Here is a 22,322-nt window from a genome sequence, read left to right on the forward strand (position 1 = left end):
GGAGGGCAGGAAAGGGCATGTGTGAGTGGGAGTGCCGTGGTGAACTTGCAAGAGGACAGCGGGCCTTTGCCGTAGGGTCTGGGCCTGTCCCTTTGCTGCTGTGTGAGGTGCTTCGCTGTGCGGCCTCTGCTGTCAGCTCCTGAAAGTTTCCCGTTACTCTAATGCCCTGCCCTTCAGCTCTCCCAGACTCCCCTACCATCCTCACCTTGTTTAGCCTTTGCCAAGACGTGTTTTGGTATATTCTGTGCCAGTGGCCTCCTAGGCAGCCTTTAAACTTCATTTCAAGCTCTCTGTGAGACCTGCACGCCTTCCAGCAGACTGTCTCCATAGTTGGGGTCCTCCTTGCCCCTTCTGTATATCTTACATTGTGCTGAAATTGATGACAAGCGTAACGTTCAACCACGTTGATGTGTGCAGCCTATTCATTTTCACTGTTGTGTAATATTCCATGTATGGAGATAAGCATACTGGTGAACGTTTTTAAGGTATTGTCAATCTTTTTAGAAATCATGCTGCTATAAATATTCTGGTTACATGGCTTCTTGAGTATGTATATGAGTTTTTTTTTTTTATAACTTTATTTATTTTTGGCTGTGTTGGGTCTTCGTTGCTGCGCGCGGGCTTTCTGTAGTTGTGGCGAGCGGGGGCTACTCTTCGATGCGGTGCGCGGGCTTCTCATTGCGGTGGCTTCCCTTGTTGCAGAGCACGGGCTCTAGGTGCGTGAGTTTCAATAGTTGCAGCACGCGGCCTCAGTAGCAACACGCGGGCCTCAGTAGTTGCGGCGCGTGGGCTCAGTAGTTGTGGCGCACAGACTCAGTAGTTGTGGCTCGCAGGCTCAGTAGTGTGGCTTGCGGGCTCTAGAGTTGTGGCGCACGGGCTTAGTTGCTCCGTGGCATGTGGGATCTTCCCGGACCAGGGCTCGAACCCGTGTCCCCTGCATTGGCAGGCAGATTCTTAACTGCTGTGCCACCAGGGAGGTCCCGAGTATATATGAGTTTCTTTGTAGTGTTTTTCAGCCTTATTTGACTGTGATCCAGAGAAACAACATTTTATAACGTGACCTGATTTTGGTGTGTATGTCTGTCTGTATATATATATGTATGTCAACTGATTTTTTAAAAAAGTTTAACAGTTATATTTACCCTTTGTGTGATGCACTATCTTTTTTCCTTCTAAAAATAAATACTTGTTGAGATTAAATTAATGAATTGTGACCTGCTGTTTAAAATATTGCTGTAGGGTGTGTTGTGTATGTGTGAATGTATATGTGTACATAGATGTGTATATCATGACTATAAATTGATAAACGTATGTACGTGTGTCAGCACGTGTGTGTGTGTGTCTAGAACTTGATTACATTTCACCAAATTGTTTTTTAAATGGTTATACCTGTTTATATTGGTATGGCCTCCCGAGTCTGGGAACTTAGCTTTTTATCATGTGTCCATGGTCTTTTAAAGCACTTACTTGGCACACAATCGGTAAGTACTCATTGAATAGTTTGGTGAAAGAAAATGAGGATTTCATACCTGTAACTGCATGACTACCATGCTAAGCAACTACTGTTTTATCAAGCCAGCTTTAGGTAAGCTCACAAGGCTAATTTTAAAGAGCGGATAACCCATTTGTGATTTCGGTTAGGCTTTTAAAAGTCCATTTTTAGGGGTTCTTGACTACATTGTTCAGTTATGATAGTTATGTTCCAAAGAAAGACACATTGACAAAATTACATTATTATTTCAATTGGTAAAAAGTGATTGGGGCTAAAGTTTCCCACGAGTGATAACAAGTTTCTTTTTTCCCTTGGAGGAATCAATAAAATGGTTTTCATAGCCTTAAATTCGTAAGACCTAAACATCATCTAACATTTAATTATATCTAGCTTTTGCTCAATAGTAATATAGCCATTTTAAAATTTTTGCTAGCATTATTCTTGTACAAGGCTTTTTTACGTTAAAGTCCCTTTCTTTTGTTGTTATAAAAATGCCCCACTGTATTGGGTGCTACAGCTTTTTACCTGCAGGGACAGTCATATCCCTTTATGCGAGTTCATTCAGCCGTAGCGTTCACATCAGGAAAATCGTGCTGCATAGAAAAGTCTCCATTTGTATTTGGCTGAGGTTGTAGCAGATTATTCTGAGGGGAATCGTTCTATTTTAAGAACAATGAAGCCCCACTTGGAGCGTGCTGAAAATCTTTGTTTTCTCCTCATGCTCTGGACCCACTGCCTGAGAGGGAAAGTTAAGATACAGTTGTTTTACAGACCAATGTAGGAACTTCTCTAGAGAAAGAAAAGTATTGTATTTTGATTATCGAAATTTCTTAACATGACAGTAACTTGCGCTTAAGTAGTGCTTTAAAGCTTTAAAGATGTTTTCCATACATGCCTCACCTAAGTACTGGGGGCAGCCACTCTAACTCCATTTACCAGGTGGGAACCTGGTAGCTCAGTTTGTTACTAGTCCAGGGCCATTTATGCAGCTCAGAGGTGGCCAAGTACATGGGCAGTGCTGGTCTGTTGACCGCTAACTCATTTTGACACTGTCGACAGTCAAACATATTTAAGCAGAGCGTGTCCCAGATGTTTGTCAGTTTATAGGTGTCACTTCTCAGATTTAAACGCAGGATATTTTGGCATAAATTGTATATGCGTAGCCTCCCTCCTAAGGAATTTTGGGGGAATGTGTTTAGTTTTGCTGGGTTGAAATTATTGGCCTCAGTGGTATTTTGTAGATTCACTCTCACCTTTAGATAAAAAGTATGTACTTAAACAGAAACCTAAATTTTTGAAAAAGCTTGGTTTTTATTGATACCTCTTACTGTATTTTTTTCATAATCAAGTGATTTATAGAAATCTGTTATATATAAGCTTCTGAATATTTGATATAATTTCCAGATAGTACTTCTATTTTCCATTTTACTTTAATTGTACAGGCAAGTATGTGAAGGTAATCATAAGAGCATTTAAAATTATCAAGAAATAATACATTCAAAGATATGAAGAATAGTACAGCTGAGGCTTGTATTCTTGTATACTTAGGTGAGTTTCCCTACAGTGTTTTTCAGAGTTTTTTGACCATGACCCAAAGAGCTAACATTTTATAACACACCTTAGTTCATCTATAACTTTTCTTAATCTCAGGGTTCTATCTGAGATTTATTCATGTTGATACAAGGCTTCTTGAGGCAGTCCTTGTTGTTTCTCATCCTACAATTAGTATTAATCGATTAAAAAATCCCCACCCCCCCCCCCACCACCCAGTGTGTTGATTGCAAAATGGAAGTTGTTGTAGTTTTCAAGGGCATTTCCTCCTAATTACCAGTGAGGGTGTGCATGTTTTTATGTGTTTATTGGCCATATATTTCTTCTGTGAATTACTCATTCGTATCTTTTTGTCCATTTTTCTGTTTAGGTTGGTTGTCTGTTTCCTACTAATTTCTGTTTCATTGTTTAAAACCTCTTTGATTTTTACTTGTTGGTAATCTTTTAAGCAATACACTACACATTTGATAAAGGACTTACTTTTTACTGTGGGATATTACTACTCCTGGTTCAAATATGGTGAGTGAGTAAACTGTTCACATAAAGTAGTTTTGAATTCTTAGACAGATTTGGGGGGAAGCTCCTAGGAAAGGAAAATTAGTAAACTCATTAAGGTTCTTGAAGGTTGATTTATAACCTTTCAGCACAGCCAAGACACACATCTTCTTAGCAAGCTGCTGCTGTGCCATTTGAAAATTTGAACGTGTGAATTCTGTAACCCTCCATTACGATTGTATAAAGAACCAGAATGCTTCTTATATGCTGTTATATTTTATTTTATTTTTTAATACTAGCTTTTCTCTGTTTCTTCTCCGTAATTAGGTCCTCGATGGGCTTCCTGGAATATTGGTGTGTTTATTTGCATCAGATGTGCTGGCATCCATAGGAATCTTGGGGTTCATATATCCAGGGTCAAGTCAGTCAACCTAGACCAATGGACACCGGAACAGATCCAGGTAAACATTTCCCTACCGAGAAATTATTGAAAGTATTTAAAATGGATATATAATCCATTTTTAATCCTTCTTGCACCTAAGGATTAACATTGAAAAGTAGTATATTGAAATATGGAATATGCCACATACAAAATTCGAGTGTTATCTGAATTGTCGGTTCACAGATGTGCATTTTTTCTTGATTCTACAGTAAAGTCAGTTTTTAATCTATTTTTACCTAAAATGTTGATTTTGAAGTATTTAAAAAATAAATTTCTTTTCCTTGTGCTGATGAAATTTGCAGGTGTAATTCTGTAGTCTGTTTTGCTTTGCTGTCAGTAGAGGGCGCCTGGGTAAAGACAAAGAACAAACCACCTCTTCCTGAGCGCTAACTGGAAGGCCTTCCCTTCTGTGCAGGGGTGGGTGTTCTCCGTAGGCAGACAGGGCCAAGGAGTCGGGAGACAGCCCAGGTAGCAAATGTTCTCGTGACTGATTTGGGCTTGTTTCGAGCGGTTTAGCTTTTTAGAGATAAATTTGTAATTTTAAGGCCTTGCCCTTTTTCCAGTGTGACAGTATTAAATTCTCAAAATCATACTTGCTAGTCCTTAAGGTTAATTGCTAATGTAAAAATGATGATTTCTACTGGTTTTATTTTATAGTTCACGGTGAAATTACATAACTTTTTCTTACGACCTTTTCAAATTACTTTTAGTCAGCATGAAGCCTAAATATACAGATATATGTAGTTGAACTTCAGTGATACACACACACTCCTCAATCATAAAGAACAAAAACAACACAAAAATTGGCCTGGGTGAGGTGGGGTCAGGGTGGAAAGAATAGAATAGAATGCTGGGAGGGAGTGGTCATTAAAAAAAGATACATAGACTTGGTTAAAGAAAGTAAAATTTCTATCCTGAAGACATATTTATGCCAAAGTAAGTTCTAGATGTAGGAAAGATTTAAATATTAAAAAAAATTAAACCTCAAAAATACTCAAAGAAAAAAATAGAACAGATTTTTCAGGCCATAAAGTCAAGCGTAATTTACTTAGTTTAGTCTTAGACTAGTTTTTGAACATTTTGCTGGCTAGAACATAAAAGGAAATATGAAACTGTATTTTCGAGATCCTTGAGGAGAAAATTTACTTGTTAATCAAGGAAGCAGAGCTTTTTGAACATTTTATATGAGGCAGTGTTCTTAGTAACATCTCTGTAGTAACTGTGGTGACAGATTTCATGACATTGTTTAAGTTGTCTTCAAGAAAACGTGTAGCTTGAAAATGTAACTTGGTGTTTGTAATGGATTATGGAGGTACAAAACATTCAAGACCAAGTGTATTGCCTTTTTAATGGTTCATTTCAAACTAAGGAGAAAACATGAAATCCCTGGACAATTAAATTCTCCAGAAATATTATTTTTCTCAACTAGGCTGCTGAAAGGAGTTGAGTAGCAGGTTATTTGAAGTAGGCAGCTGTTCTTTTTTAATAGTTTAGAGCATAACTTCCCAAACAGAGGGCTGTAGTTCACTGGTTTCTGTGGGATTGGTTATAGGTACAAAGCAAGATCTTGTATTATTAAATGTGTAAGGATTTTGAAAGCAATTGTTAAGTAATACACAGTCTGTGAAATTGTATTTGAACACATTTCAGTGGTTCCAACTGTCAGCTTCTTCAAATAAGAATTAACTGTTTTCGAGTGCAAGATTTTTGATGAGTACCTGTCACAGAGGATGCTGTGTGTGGCTCCGTAAGCCGTGGGGCTCCTCCTGCAGGTGAGGAGGGTAAAGGCAGGGTGCACTCCTGCAAAGTCAGATGGAGGAGACCGTGAAGTTTCACTTTAAAGAAGAGCAGGGAAGCCTAACCACACGGACCCATCTTGTGGGGGGCTTGTCGGCACTTGCAGGCAAAGCCAGAGTTGTTCTTCGGAAATTGGCCCTGGACTCCTGTGCGGTGAAGAGGAAGAAGCGGTTGGCCAAGACCCCGGGCTCCACACTGCGGAGCACAGGGGTTGTTTTAAGGCCGCTGGTTCTAGAGAGGCCGCAGAGTGAAGTGACTGAGAAAGCTGTCTCTGGAGCCAGACGGCCAGGTGGGCCTGGGCGGTGCTGACAGGATGCCCGAGCGCAGGTGCCTGAGCGCCCTTGTCTGCGAGGTGGGGTGGCAACTGTCCCCTGCAGGGGCCGTGAGGACCAGCTAAGCTAGCGCGGGTAAAGCATTTACAGCGGGGCCTGGCACGCTTTTTATTGAGGTATAGTGGATTTACAGTGTTGTGCTCTTTTTAGACGGGCACGTCGTGAACACTCAGTAACGTCGACTTGTCAGTTACCAGGAGGATTAGTCCATCTGTTCACTGTGCAAACCCTCGCTGTTGCTGCTTCGAGTATCTTTCTGATCTTAAGCAGTTAGCTTCCCTAGTGAATCTGCCGTGATGGATTGGTTGCTAAATGTACTACTGAGTAAACAAACAAGCGGACCCATTGTGTGGTATTACTGAGTATAGAAGAATTACTTTTTGAGAATATTTGTGAGAAATAATTCATGTTTAGTGGTATTGAATGGTAAGGCATTCAGAGATGAGTGGTTAGGTAGCGGCATCTGTTGTCTGTTGAGGTCACTCCTTATTCAGCTTTAAGCAGATCCTGTTTCCTGTGGTGGTAGGTGTGTTCCTTACAATCCAATTCTATCCACCTTTGGCATTATTTATTTATTTACTTAAAAAAAAATGAGGTATAATTACGGAGAGAATCCAGATAAAAGTGAGTTTTACGTACCTTGGCAGATGTCTTTACAGTCGTCCACCTGTATCCTCCGGAGGCTGGTTCCAGGACCCCCACGGACACCGAAATCCGTGGATGCTCAAGTCCTTTACCTGAAGTGGTGGAGTTCCTGGACACAGGGCCGCGCATGGGCAGAGCTGACTGTGTGCGTCAGCAGGACCCCGGTACAGATACTCTGAGCGCGTCCATCACTAGGGAGAGGTTCCTTGTGTCCCTTTCTAGTCAGGACCCCCAGGGGCAGCCGCTGCACTGATTTCTGTTCCCTTAGGTTGCTGTGCATTGGAACTTTTGTCTTTTGGAGTCCGTTCTTACTAACTCTGAGTGTAGGTTCAGATTGGGGAAAGTGAAGATCGCAGTGTGATTTAGTGTTCCATATCCTTATGATGTAAGAATTTATCTAACATAGAAACTGCTTGGGCGATACTTGCTCATAGAGTAAGAGAAGTGCTTTCACTGCGTGTGGTCAGTTCTGCTCTGGGTCTTCCCCACCACCACCCGGACATGTCATGGGGATCATGTCTCTCATTTTCAAAGATGATACTTCGTTTTGGTTTTATTTATCTTCTATCTTTTATAAGTAAATGTGGAAACATTTAATCTCTGAGCCCCGTCACCCTGTTGAATAAAAGTGGTTTTTGTTAACATATTAAGTTTTTCCTCAGGACTTCTTATCAACTGGTACTATATGTACATCATATTTATGTCAGTTATTTATATATATGTTTGTGTGGCAGTCAGTGTTCAGGGCATCTGTCATGTTATAGCTATGTTAGAATTGCTGTATGCTTACTTTTAAAAGAAAATAATTTATCTACAAAACTTATTTTGATAGAATGGAAATAGAGTTATTCATCTTAAATTTTAATAAAACAGTTTTTTAAATCATGGTTCATAGATTAAATGTCTTTGATCTTGGGTTTATTGTTGGGTACTTCTCAAATTTTTGGAAAGGATCAATGTTTCAATACTTTTATAAATACTGTAGCTTTTCTTTTAAATTTTGTACTGGTTCATCTACTCTACGTCTTGATTACCATTTTTCCCCATCATTTAAAAATTCTTAATTATTCATTTTTCAGTGTATTGAAGGAGTTAAAATAAAGAATACAGTAAACAACAAGGTCGTACTGTATAGCACAGGGAACTATATTCAGTATCCTGCAAGAGACCATAGTGGAAAAGAATATGAAAAAAATTATATATATATATATATATATGCGTATAACTGAATCACTCACTTTGCTGTGCACCAGAGAGTAACAACACTGTAAATCAGCTGTACTTCAATGAAAAAGATAAATTAAGAAAAAGAAATGGGGATTAAAAAAAATGAAGAGTAAAGTTTCTTAGCTCACTTTGTAGATAGTCGTGTAAATTGTGTTGTTCAATAAAACACCTCAATGAGACTTTGTCCATAGTGGAGAGTATACACCGTATATTTGGTGTTTAAACTGATAACTTTTGGACCACTTTTAATATTTTATGTATCTATAAATCTTTTAGTAATCTTCTCTCACATGCTCTTTGTTTTACTACTTACTAGTGTCATTTATTGATATGGTACTTGGTATTTTTTTGGAAACACCAAGCCCACACAACTAGAATGTATTCGTGTATAAGATATATCCAGTCTCCCTAGGCATAGTGGCCTTGCCTTCAACATTTTGTAGGCATTTTCCCTTCCGTGTCTTTATAGCTTTACCATTTGTGCTTTAGCTTTGGACTACACTTTGGACTAGAAGGGGGGATCTTTGAACCCAGCTCTCCTCACATCACCGTGTACTGTTACAACAGAAGAACAGAAGCTCTCCTCTCATTTTCTGTCCACCCATCCTCCGAATGTTTCCGATCTGACTTCCAGCTGTTAGTTCTCTTGGTCTAGGGGCAGGGTGGAGGAAGGTGGTGGGTGCCGGGTTCTCTGCCTTTATTTTCATTCTCAGCCTTCCTTCCTGCTTTTCCACCTAATTAAAAAAACTATGTTCATTTGGAGACATCTTTAAACTCTTTCCTCCTCTTTGAAACACGCTGCCTCACTCCCCCCTTTCATAAAAGTTTCCCTTGTGCCCTCTGACCCCCAACAAACAGCCCTCGACTCTGTCGTGCTCCTTGACTCACTGGTTGCCTTGTTCACCAGTTAGCGTTTACCAAGGACTCACGGTGGCCGGCCACTGTCCTGCAGCGACTAGCTCTTACCTTCCTTCAGCAGCTGGATTTCTTGAGTAAGGTCTTCACCTGCGATTTAATTTCTTTGCCTGACTTTTGCCTCTGCTAGCGTGTTTTGTTCCTGCCACTCTGCTGAGTTCGTGCTCACAAAGAACACAGTCACTCCTGTGGCCACAGGAGTGGCCCAGCTCTCCGTCCACCTCCGCCTTGGACTCCCTGCTTCCCTGACACTCATCGCTGCCTCCTTGAAGCCTTTTCTGTGTAAGAGAAGCTAAAGTTACTATCCTCATCTTTTGTTTTGTTTCATTATTTAGTCTCTGTAGTTTTTTCCTGTTTCTTTTTCTGCTTTTCCCTTCTGCTGGAGACTTTATACAGTTTTGTCTTTAGCCTTTTTGCTCTTTTGTCTTTCTCCATGTCGAAAACTCAGTTACTCTCATGGGTTCAGCTGGTATTTTTCTGTGCAGTTGGTTTTTCCCTCTCTTTCCAGTAGTGACTTCTATAGAGTTTCAGTTCTTCTTTTAGATTGTCTGTTCGAAACCTTTGATATTCATGGATTCATCATGCCTTAAGAAACCTTGGATATCCTTGGCGTGAAGTAATTGGTAATTTTCCCAAGTGTGTTTGGTAAGTCTGGAGTTAGCCCGTTAGGTTGATTCCAAGGCACTGGAATTTCAACATGGTTTTACATTATCTACTCATATTTGTACATTGAAGAACTCTTGTGAAGTAATTAAAAATCTTGTTGCTTTGTGAAAAATGTTTTGCATAAAACATAGAAAGCCGACTGCTAATGCAATGATAGAAGTTAAGAGAAAGGAATAGATGTGACCAGGCATGGATTTTTTTTTTTTTTTTTTTTTTTTTTTTGCTAGATAACGTGATGCATTTGAGTAGAATAAAGAACAGAATATCAGAATCAACAGCTGCTCTTTAGCAGTATTAACAGGACCTCTAGATGTCTCATATAGAAACAGGAAAAAAGGATTTATGAAATTGTTTCAGTGTTTCATTATGGAAAATTTTGCCCACAGTCATAGTAATTAATGTGTATATTTGTAAATGTTAAGATTGGTAGATGTCTATTTACCTGTAGCTTGGTACATCTAAAATTTAAATAATCATCTGGTTGTCCAGACTGGCTTTCTTTCCTGTGCCTTTGTATTCCATCAGTTCTTAATTTTTTCGTTGTTTCTGTTGCTTTCCATTTTTCCCCCTTTTCTCCGCATGTTCCAGTATACTTGTGAAATTCCAAAAATACGGCAGCCATAGGGAGTCTAACTTAAGCTAGTGTGTGGAAGTTCCAGGGTAGTATATGCAGCTACTAGAAGGCAGTACTTTTCAGCATTTCAAGCCGTCCCACGCTGAAATTGACTGCCTTGGAGGGTAGTCAGTTTACCATCCCTGGGATGGTTTGTGCAGAGGCTGGGCGAGCACCTGGAGGTGTGTAGCTGGGGTTCAAGCATTGGATGGCAGGTGGGGAGCAGTTTGGACGATTGAAGTCTCTTCCACGCTTGAGATTCTTTGATTGTATGCCCAGTCCTCTTTGGTTACCACAGCAGTTCAAAACACATTTTCATTATCTGTGTTAGAATAAAGACGGTGTATCACAGTTAGAGATGTGATTCCGCTTTTTCCAGAAGTCAAATTCCACCCCAGAGGATAAAAATTTTCTGAACTCTCCAGAAATTCAAAAGAATGTGACAAGATGATTGGGTTAAGTCTGAAAGACGGGTTCTAAAAATGTTTTGGACAAACTTTTTTGCTCTTGATATTTTCTTTCATAAAGAGAAAATCACTAGCTAAATAAATAGGTATAGATTTCTATGATAACCTTGTTATTCCCAGAAAAACCTACTATAAGGGAACTTGGTGTAGCCTTTAGTTTAATTTGGCAATAGATGTGTCATAGCGTTGACCTGCTTGTCTTAGTTTAAACTTTTGGTTTTTCTTAGAAAAGGGTTTTTCCTGAGGAAGTTACTAACATCATGGATTTCTGGCTGATCTTCGTCAGTAAGCTTTGCCGTATTCTGTCACCTCAGCTTCAGTTCCTGATCAGGCCAAATCAGGGAGAACAGGCAAAAGGGGCTTGATAGTTACTTTAACTACTTCTCTGTGGGTAGAAAAGCACCTAAAATGACAGGTACTTTTTATGTTGTGGTCACGTTGTGTGCATCCTCTGGGGTAGAATTGGGGTGTAAAAGCTTTAAGAGGTTGGGGATGAAAGTGGCTGAACACACTGAGGAAGTTTTCTCCTCTTTCACTTTCTGACATAGTGTGTTTTGGATGGAGTTATGATAAATTTTATTCTCTAGAAGCATATTAATTTTGTGAAATGAAACGACTTGCAGTTGATGTTAAGTTCAGCCTCCTGTGAGCTCCCTCTGCCGTCTTTAAAAAATGGAAACCGGGAACTAGAGTGTTGTTAGGCAATCAGAACTTAAATTTTACTTGAATCATGCGGTTGTGCAGGTTTGTTTTACTTGGAACAGGATCCAAGGATGTATCACATTGATCCTTTCTCCGGGCCTGGTCTTAGCTCTTGGTGAGTAGTTAAATTGTCAGTTCATTGCAAAAAATGGCATTATGGCACCATTGTAAGCCTTTAGGTGCAGGTGAGATAAGTTAATATGTTTTCCTGGGAGTTCTGCAGAGGGGAAAGATGCATTAAATAAAACATATTATTAACAGTGATCTTACCTGTGTTTTTCAATGAGGCTACTGGCACATGTAAAACACTGTAACTGGCTCATTATCTTTCTGTTTCCCGGCGGTGGTGTAGGTGTGTCGCGGCTGTTATACGGTCGTCTGGAGCCACTGCAGCCCTCTCTTGCTTGATGTTTGCATGATCTGTCTTCTTTTGTGCTTTTATGTTTGACCTGTCTCAGTCTTGAAATATAAGAGGTTTCTTTTAGACAGGAAATGCCTGCATGTGGTATGCTCTTCCAGTATGTAGTTTCAAATTTTTTATTTCAGTGACTTTTTAAAAACTAGTTTTTTAGTATCGTGTTTCCTTGTTTGAATTTTCTTTTTCAGTGACTCTCTTACCTGGCTGTTGGGTCTTCATTGCCTTACTCTATTATTTGTCACTTTCTCTTGGATCCTTTTCATTACTTTTTTTTTTTTAATTAAAATTTTTTTCCTTTTTTGCCTCTCCAGTTTTCTTAGACCGTTGTTTGCTGTGTTTATTTGTTTTGGCCATCTATTTAATTTCATATTCGTTTCTGAAATATTTTTTCTTTTATTTCTAATTCTTTTCCTGAGTTTTCGTTTTAATTCTGCGTGTTTCTAATTTCTGATATAGTTGTTCTTTCATAACACCACGTCCTTGAACTCATTTTACATATTCTTTCGTATTTTGTATTCATGTCTTTTAGCTTGTTCTGAATTAGTAGGCTACCGTTTTGATCTGTTTCCTGGGTGTATTTGTTCTCGTGGGGCTTCACTGTCAGAGACGTTGTTCCACGTCTTATTCTCCTTTTCTGATAACTTTGTATGAGACTTGACCTTGATTGTTTTCTGTTGGTCATCTTTATGTGACATTGGTTTTTCATTACCTTTAAAAGGAACTCATATTCAAGATAGCTTTTCTAACCTCACAGACCTCTCTCTTCTGTTGTTTTCACATGATGTTTAAAAAGTAAAACCACTTGTTTTCTGAGATGATTGCTCTGTTCCCTTCTCCCACTTTTTTCTGGACCTTCTCGTCCTTTATCTCCATTATTTCTGTCCTGCTCCATTTTGAATCGTTTCGCAGGAGTTGCTACTCAGTGTAGGGCCCTGTCCTGGAAGGGAGATCTGGTGGTTCCTCATGGGAGCGCCTCCCCGTTCCCAGCTTCTTGCACTTCCTTACTCTTCGGGTGGGTAAAATCCCTTTCAGCTTCATCTGCCTTCTTCACGTTGCTTCACAGCAGTTTCCCGTTTGTATTTCTCCACTGTCTTAGTGTTCTGTTCTCAGATCCACCTGATACCTCATTAGCTGCAGGCAGGTCTAGTGGTCATTATGCCTCGTCCTTACCTGATGGCATCTCGGGATTTGTGGGGATCCTCCGTCACCAAATTTCGGTGTGTATATTGTGCATGGGTTTTGGTGTTTTTAATCTAGTACTACTTTCTTTTTTTTTTTTTGTGAGGAACTTCTCAGAGCTTCAGAAACTGTCACTGCTGTTACAGAATTCCCATGACAAGTAATATTTAATAGAATAAAGTTGTCATTAAAAAAGCTAATTTGAAGCACTCTATGATTTAACCACATTTGACCTGTATGTGTTAGAACATTGTTTAACCTCTCAAGGTTTTGACCCTTAGATAAATTTCCATAGTGCCTTATATAACCTGACACATAATAAGCTTTCAGTATACAATTCTTGGTACACACTTATTCAAGAGACCCCTGGTCAAACAACTTTTTTCTTATTTTGTGGGAGGAGTACTCATTATAATTCCATCAAGCTGATGAAATTTCTCAAATTGTGGCCTCATGTACACACTTAACTTTTTTTTTTTTTTAAATTGTGTATCCACTTTACAGATTTTCTGCAGTGGCCCGTTCTCAAACTGCTTAGAGGAAGCTTTTGTATTTTTTTTTTTGTATTTTTTATTTTATTTATTTATTTATTTATTTATACAGCAGGTTCCTATTAGTCATCAGTTTTATACACATCAGTGTATACATGTCAATCCCAATCGCCCAATTCATCACACCACCACCACCCTGCCGCTTTCCCCGCTTGGTGTCCACACGTTTGTTTTCTACATCTGTGTCTCAATTTCTGCCCTGCAAACCAGTTGACTGAGATTCAAGTTATGCCAACTCCTTGCCAGGATCGTTAAATGTGTCCTCAAAGAAGCAGAGCAAGGTGGCAGCACAGTGCTGGGTTTATCTATTACCTGATGTGCGGAGTGAGGTGAAGAAAGAAATGTGATACTGCCTATAACAAAATTTAATCTGTGAAGTTTAATAGGAGGTTTGCATTTTAAACAATCCATTGGGGGAAAAGGTCACATTTATTTTGAATCTGAACGTGCACGATTGTGATTTTTCTCTTGATTTTATTAATTGTTTTTGAGGTTAAACATTTAAAAATACCAGTAATGCTTTTTAGAATTCCCTTTTCCTAGTGACTGGCTATAGTTCTTGGCTCAAGTCACTCATTAACCCTATTAATTCCGTACTGTCGAGTTGGGACTGAGAGTGTAACCAAAGAAATCACAAGCTGCTTGAAGATACGGGCTTCTGTCCCGTAGGGAGTGCTCTGTTGGGTACGAAGCTGTTGAGTGGCAGTGAATGTAGAATAGCTGTGTGAGTGGATCATCTGGGAACACAATTATTGTTAATTTCATTGCACACAGTATTTTAGAGGCGAGGTTGCTTCTCTTCCTGCTTCGTGTGAATGTAAAATGATCGAGAATAGCAGATGTGGTCAGAGCGCTGGCCTGGGACTCTGTAGACCTGGGCTCTGGGTTAGGCTTTGTTGGCTAAATGGCGGGCCATCTTCAGCAAGTTACTTAGTAGTGGCTCCTTTTTTTCCCTTAAAAATAAAAATGCCCTCAGTGTCTAGTGATATTGTAAGTTCTAAGCATATCTTTTAAGTGTCTCATTACCTTTTTGACAGTGACCTTTATTTATTAATTTCTAAAAGCATGCAGCAGTGTGCAGAGGGCCTTCTAGGCAGAAAGATAGAAAACATATGTCGTATTTGAGAAAGTAAGGTAGTTATTGGGGGCAGTTGTATGTGCACAGGGGGTGAAGGTGAAAGTTGCGGGCAGGGGCTGGTTTGGCCTTGATCCCGTGAGGGATGGGGGATGGGGAGAGGGACAGCCTACGAGCGCTTAATGTGTTCTCAGTTGAAGAGCGACATCTAACGTTATGTTCCTTTAAGAACATAAATCTGAGGGGCTTGTTCCTGCAGTGGCCTAGGCAGTGGGTGACTAGATCTTCAGCTAAAGTAGTGGCAATGAGGTTGATTAACGGGGTAAACCTACAAAAATATTAAAGTTAGAATCACTAAGACTTCTGACAGAAGGGGCAAGAGTCCAGATGACTACTGAGCTGGGCCTTAAGCACCTAGGACGAAAGTAGTGGTTTATCCCTGGACTTCAAATGGTATGAATTTCATAGCAAGTAGAGATGACAGAAGACTGTAATGTGAAACTTTTCCAGTTTTGTCATAACAGTGTTTAATTTTATTGCTTAAAAAAAAAGAATTCGTTCTCTGAATTTGTAGCAACTAGCCAATGCTGCAACATATGAATCAAGATCTGAGAATATCTAGAAGTTGTGAAAAATAGGAAAACTGGTACCTCTGATTCCACATCATCATTTAACAATTTTAATTTTTAAATACGTGTAGTTTACTTACTTTGTTCTTAAAAACAACAATTAAAACAGAAAGAGGTCGACTCCCCTAAAACACAATTTCATGAAAACTGAAGGAATGGACTCTGTATTAAATATTTCCAAAGAGTTCCTGAGACCAAAAACAGTGGCCCTTCTTTTCCAGCAGCTGGAACCCAAAAGATCTTGAAACCAGTCCTGAAAAGCTTGCTCCTATGCAAGAAATCCTGGTGGCTTTTGAGAGGAAGATAGAGAACTATTCTGGAAAGTTTCAAGTGGTAGTAGAGGTGAGTCACTGACATGAAGAATTACCAGGGACTACAATTTCTCTTTTTAATTATGAGGTTTTAAAATATATATATATACATACACCCACACCCACACCCACACCCCCCCCCCCACACACACACACATACACACACACACACCCCCACGTTCAGCTAAGGCAGTTTGAAATTTTAGTCTTTGTGTTCTAAAAATTTTAATGAATAGAAAATAGAGCGAGTAGCGCTCCCTCTCCCGCACAAAACCAAATACGTTGAAATCTGAAGAAGCAGAAACTAAGAGTTGAAATTTCAGTGATGTCATCTTCAGCAACAATAATGAAGGTAATGATACTGGGAAAACACCTGGCATGTAAATGCCATATTTATATTTTGAATGTATTTTGACTGTAAGATATTCCTGGATGGGACTTGTTAAATGTATCAATTTTATTCGATCATAACATCTCTGATCGTCAGGAGACCCTGTTCTCTTAGTGGAGGTGGAGGGCCCTAGTGAGAGGAGGTCTCCTTGCTCTGAGTCACATGCTGCTTGGATCCCTGGCTAAGCTCCCTCTGGATGTATTTTATTTAGGAACAGTGCAGGATTAATGAAGCCCCCCTCTGACTATTTTATTGTGTTGGGGAGTGGGAAACATATGGACATGGTACAAACATCAGAGGGTACAGAAGGTGTAAAATGGGTGGTCTCCCTCCCGTTTTTGTCCCTCAGTCATCCAGTTTCCCTCTGTAGGAACAACCCTATTTTTCAGTTTCTTGTATATTCTTCCTGAAATGTTTTATGCATATATACAAACATATAGGTGATACACATTTTTAGCTATTTTCGTATCCTTACACAATAATCTTTTGACCTGGGAGTAAGAGTCTTCTTCCCCGCGCCGCCCCGCCCCCCGCAAGTCTATTTCTCAGAAAATGGGTAGAAGTGTTTTAATTTACATAGTTTTTTACCTTTTTTTTCCTCCAGATTTAGCATAGACCTGTAGCATCCTTCCATGACAGGCTAATGTGTAAGGTTCTATTGATTATTTTGATGTTTTGCATTTTTGCCATTGGGAATTTAGAAGATCTAATTGCCGCATTGTAACCTAGTCATTTGCAACAAAGCAATTAGTAATCTCAATCCTTTATTTTGTAGCTGTTATTCTTTTTTCCACTTATTCCATTTTTAAAAATAGCCAGTAAACCCCAAAGGGCAAGTCAGTACACACATAAAAGTTTATGAAAACTATGCAGATAGCTTCCTGAAACAATCCATTAGTGTGGGTTTTCGTTTGCTCATAAATGGTTGCTGCTGAGAGAGAGAAAGTGCAGGAGACGCTCCAGGGACACTTGGGGTAGGTGCTGAGCAAAGGGGAGGGTGCACAAGGTGAAGGAGAGGGGAGGCCCAGGGGCCTGGTTGCTAAACACAGACCCTGGCCCTGGGCTGGCCTGCGCTGGGTGTGCGCGGCCTGGGACGAATAGGAGCAGTGTGCCCTGGAGCAGTGGTGTCACGTGGGTAGGTTCCACGTCCCAGGATTTTGGAAGATTAAAGAAAAGAAGAAATGTGACAAATTTTATTCTCAGGAGAATGAATCATTGAGTTGGAACTTCAGGTGGCCTGTCATTTATCTTGTCTTTTATTGTTTCCTGATATTGACAATGACTTAAACTTGGGCACTCTTTGTTTCTGTACGTTCCTGTTGCCTTTTATCTTTGCATTCATTTCATGGCCCTTTTTGCCTAAAACTGTTTTCGTGTGCTGCTTAATTACCATGTTTTTCCACTGGAGATGCCCCATTGACATAAAACAATGCCCTTTTTGTTTTTTTTTTAAACATACACAGTAGTGTTACATAAAAATAAAATTTCCTTTTAAATTTGTTTGCTTACTTATTGATAATGCCTTTTAAAAATCTATTCCCACTTTTTTTTTTTTTTAGTTTTTGGGTATGTTTATTAAATTACACAATCCAATAAATAAATGCCAATTAAAACTTTAAATTGACAACCTCAGTTCTCTTCAGTCTCTGTAAAACATTAAAAAGTTTAGAACTCTTTTAGAATGTAAGTTTTATTGTTTTTTAGTGCAAAAACTGGGACTGGGTGATATGTTGTCTACTTAGAAAGTTTCAGAAATAGAAATGCTTCATCTGCGTTAGATTGTGATGACAATGTGTTTAGCCCATAGAGGCTTTTCAGCATTTCGATTCAAACAGTATTTTTAAAAATTGAATCTCAAGTGATGGGTGAGGCTTTGGGCAGCTGTTGTTCTGTGTACTGGGTTGTGGGGGAGAAGCTGAAAGCCCTCAGATTATGAGGACAAGGGCTTTCAGTAGCGGGCTTTGGGATTCGTAAGTGTGTCCTATTATGCCATTTCCAGGTGAAGCCTGCCTTTGCGGTTATAACGGTGGTGGTGGTTTGAGATGAAGATCATTCATCAAAAAGTACAATATAAAATTCATCTTTCTAGGACCATATAAAGTATAAAAGGAGGACAGATTGAATTTAATAGGCATAGTAAATAACATTAATTTTTAAATATGTCCTGCCTAAATGGCATTTATCATAACTGTGGAGTACACATTTCACTTATTCTTCAATATATTAATATATTTTTCTTAAAGTAAAAATGAATGTTGACTTTGTATTTCATATATTCTCACAATGGTTTGTCAAGAATATCAATACATTTCTGCTCACTGGATGCTTGGCTTGTTTTTAAAAATCAATTTTGAGATGAACTGTAGTTTACTATGTAAATAAATATCTATTTTAAAATGTTTTTAAAACTCTCTAACTGATTCCTTGAATTACCCAGCAGGGAACCTCTTTGTGCTTGTTTCCTCATCTGTAAAATGAAAGCTGAGCCTCTAAAGCAGAGAGCCTGGTGTTCGTGAGCCCTGCGTGATATGGTCCCCAGTTCCATTGGCTGCAGCCTGAGGTGTCTAGACTGCCAGTGGCCGACGTTGGTTCTGTCAGGGGTTAAATTCTAGTGGAGACTCTTGGGCCTGTTACTTAACATCTTGCAGCTTCAGTTTCCTTTCCTGTCAAATTAGTGTAATAATATCTAAATCAGGATTTTAAAAACTTTTAAATGGCATATATATAAGCAATTTATATAATATATATGCAATTTATATATTATATATAATACATCTAATTTATAATACTGTATTATTTATATATATTAATAAGATATTGAGGCTAATGCTTGTTATTGTAGCTGTTAGGCTGTTTCATTATTTTCTTCTGCCAATTACCAGAATTTGCTCTTAAGTCCAGCAGAATAAATTTTCACGTGTCCTATAGGGCCCTTGCCTGTAGTGTCTTGACACTCTGAGGACAGCTAGTTTCTACCACACTCCTATCACCTCCCCAGAATGCCAGCTCCTGTTGTTTTTTTCTCCTCACTCTAACCATCTCCAGTGGCTGAACCAGTTTCATCTCCACTAATCCTTTCACTGCAGACTTTCCTTCCACCCTACTCTGTTCTACTTTTTAGAAGCCTAGAAATTATCTGAGCTTACTAGTGTCTTCCTTCTCCTTACAAAATGATCTCTCTACATCCGTGATGTTATTGATTCCTTGTTTCCCCCAGTCCCAGCTAACAGAGACACACACACACATGCGAGCACTTGCGTCAAGTCACTTTTTGGCAGTGGTCTCCTGTAGAAATGGCTCATAATTTCACATCACTTCTCCCTTTCAGATTTTATACCTTTTTTTCCTCCTGTCTAACTGTGATGGATAGCATCCCTAGAACAAAATTAAATAATTTGGTATAATGTACATGTGTGCCTTGTTCTTCATTTTTTATTTTGCCAAGATAAAATATTAATGACCTATATTAAAGAGAATATTTATATAAAATGTATAGAGTCATATTTATTGAATATAAGATAATATCACTGATTGTAAGAAACACCTACATTTTATGGACTAATTAGAAAAAAATGATCACTGACAAGACACGATCAGTTGTAAGATGTATTTCTACTTCATGAATGTTATAATATGAAGAAAAATGTAACTTTGGATCAATGAGATATGGCACGTATAGCAGATACTGTTTTTAGTCTTACTAAATTTTCTGTTAAAATTTTTATGTACTCTTGTTTGTGTGTTAGAAACTTCAAGTTTTCTTATTTTTGTAGTTTCTGTGAGCTGTATCTAAGTTACTTTTTGCTTCATTGCATATATTATGCACACTTTCTCTTGGTCTCGTTCTTTCCAGATGTTTGATGCCTTTATGATGACGTGAGTTGGTCGTCTCTACTCCTGAATTCCCACCTGCCCCCGCGCAAAGATGCGGCGTCATTGAATGCTTGTGATGGAAAACGGTTTTCCTTTTTTCAGGAAGGGTTAGCTATCCTGAAAGTTTCTCTGCTCTTCTCCCCACTCATAGGATTGTTCCCTAGGCCTCCTCACACTGACTGACTCCATGCTACTGTGCCTCATGACGCGGAGGAGCCCTCGGCCTACTCTCTCCTCTCCAGAGCGAAATAGCAAAACGTTTTCTTTTTTTTCAGCTTACTATCCCTTAATGGTTCCCAGCCCTTTATTACTTCACTTTCTCATTATCTCTAGAGGAATGACTTCGAAATCTCGTTTACCCTGAAAGAATTCTTATGTTGAGGTTGGGTGGTGTAGGTGTCCAGAAATGGGTTTATATTAGTATTTTGCATAACTTAGAACTGTCAGTTGGGAGAAAAGTCACTGTATTTTTTTATCTGAAGGAAGAGGGTTCTGTATGCCCTTGAGGGCTACAACTCAAGGATGACATCTAGTGATCTGTTAAGCCTGGATTGTCTTCTTGGGGACGTGGGGGGGGGGGCGGTGTGTTTAGGAAATCAGGGGAAAAAGGAATTATAAAAGCAGATCTTTCAACCAGTTAAAACATTTTAAGAAACTTAAGCTCCATGAAAATGATGTAAAGTAGTGATAGAATAATGTGTTGTTTGTAAGTGTTAGTTCAGTTTCTAACGTAATAGAATATCCTGGAAGTACTCTTTGGTTAGTCCTTACTCATAGATGATCCAGAAACTTAATTTAATAATCATTTCAACCAGTTTAATTATCTTTATGCCTCCTTAGCAGTGGTTCTTACTGTTGGGGTTGATAGATTTTAGGGAGAGTCCTGTGAGCTCCTGCACTTGTATGTAAAATTTGGCCATGAGGCACAGTGTTTTGGTAGCGAGAGGAGGATCCGTAGCTGTTGGCAGAATCTTCAAGAGATTAAGAACCCCAAAGAAGTGAATCCACTTCTGTTGTGTTCTAGGGCGGCCCTATTTCTGCCTAACTGCTCTCCATTGTGGCCTTGACTGTAAATCATGAAAACCTCACAGTATTTTGAAGCTCAAAGCAAAGAAAATTTGATCTTGAGTTATTGGCCTTAGAAATGGCAGTGTTGTTCAAGTGGTACATTTAAAACAATAGTCGTACCATGAACTGCCAGGGAATCCACTTTTAGGAAGTAGTGAGTGTAAATGAAGGTGGTATTGTAGTCACGGAAAAGGACGTTAGAAAACCGCAGATCCATGTATGTTGAAGACGTGTGAGGGATTAAAACTATGCTTCTGTTTTGAACTTGAGTTCAACATTTCATAGTTGTGATATAAATTATTTTTCTAAAGAATATATATTGGAAATGATAAATGTCTGGTGTTTGTATGTATGTGTGTATAGGAATTACTCTTTAATGTTTATATGAGTAATGAAAATATGTGATTTTTTTTTTATTATAGTGCATGCAAGATATGGGAAATACTAAAGCAAGACTACTATATGAAGCCAATCTTCCAGAGAACTTTCGAAGACCACAGACAGATCAGTATCCTTTAACATTTCTTTACTGTGGGGTTTAAAAGAATCAGCTCATTTTTATAGTTCGTATTTTAACTTTGTATTGAATATTGAGGAAGATGTGACCTTTCTCATACTGTTGTTCATGAAAAATAGAAATTGATTTGCCCTGAGCTATGCTTAGTATATGGTAAGTTTTTAATAGGAATCTGGTAATACATGATCTATGTAGTATTTTTATGTAATTATTATTAAGTATAAAATATTACAACTGATTCCTCTTGATTGATCTCCAACTCCTGATTGGAGCACATAGGTTGTTTATTACTTTAGACTATTATTAGAGATTTGATTTGTGAGCATCTTGAGTATTTTTGAAAAATCATTTCCAGAGAAGTTTCCTTTGAATATTTATTTATTTATTTGGCTGCATCGGGTCTTCGTTGCAGCACTTGGGCTTCTCTCCAGTTGTGGCATGTGGGCTCTAGAGTGCACGGGCTCAGTAGTTGCAGCGTGCGGGCTCTCTAGTTGTGGCTCACGGGCTTAGTTGCCCCACAGCATGTGGGATCTTAGTTCCCCGACCAGGGATTGAACCCGCGTCCCCTGCATTGGAAGGCGGATTCTCAACCACTGGACCACCAGGGAAGTGCCTGGAGGAATTTCCTTTGATCACCTTTATGTGGTAATTATGTTTATGTGAAGCAGTTGACAGACAAATCCCATACTCGGTGGATGTGGATGGCGGCAGGGATGTGGGGTCGTGTCACTGCTGACCTTCCGTGGGTCACAGGCTGCACGGCTCTGTCTCCTTTCGCATCTGACCTAATGAATGAGGGGAATATTTTCTCACAGGCATTTTAGTCAGGATTTTTTTTTTTTCACATGTTAAAGAGAAATCATTTGATTTTCTAGGATTCCTTGAACTCATATTGAAGTCTGAGAAAAAGCTCATCAGAATAAGATTATCTAATTGATTGTAGGTGTATGTGATTTTATCCAAAGG

The 22,322-nt window shown here is 39.1% G+C and overlaps 1 protein-coding gene across 2 annotated transcripts in view; it reads left to right on the top strand.

Moving 5' to 3' along the window:
- Window positions 1-22,322, top strand: part of SMAP1 (small ArfGAP 1) — a 150,516-nt gene that overhangs the window by 44,228 nt on the left and 83,966 nt on the right. For both annotated transcript variants that reach the window (XM_068551573.1, XM_068551574.1), the window contains exons 2-3: window positions 3,866-3,999; window positions 21,262-21,347. In XM_068551573.1, the coding sequence (XP_068407674.1) occupies window positions 3,866-3,999; window positions 21,262-21,347 (220 nt within the window). The remainder of the gene's footprint in view (window positions 1-3,865; window positions 4,000-21,261; window positions 21,348-22,322) is intronic.

The sequence above is a fragment of the Eschrichtius robustus genome, chromosome 9, assembly GCF_028021215.1.
Source record: "Eschrichtius robustus isolate mEscRob2 chromosome 9, mEscRob2.pri, whole genome shotgun sequence".
NCBI classification, from domain to species: domain Eukaryota; kingdom Metazoa; phylum Chordata; class Mammalia; order Artiodactyla; family Eschrichtiidae; genus Eschrichtius; species Eschrichtius robustus.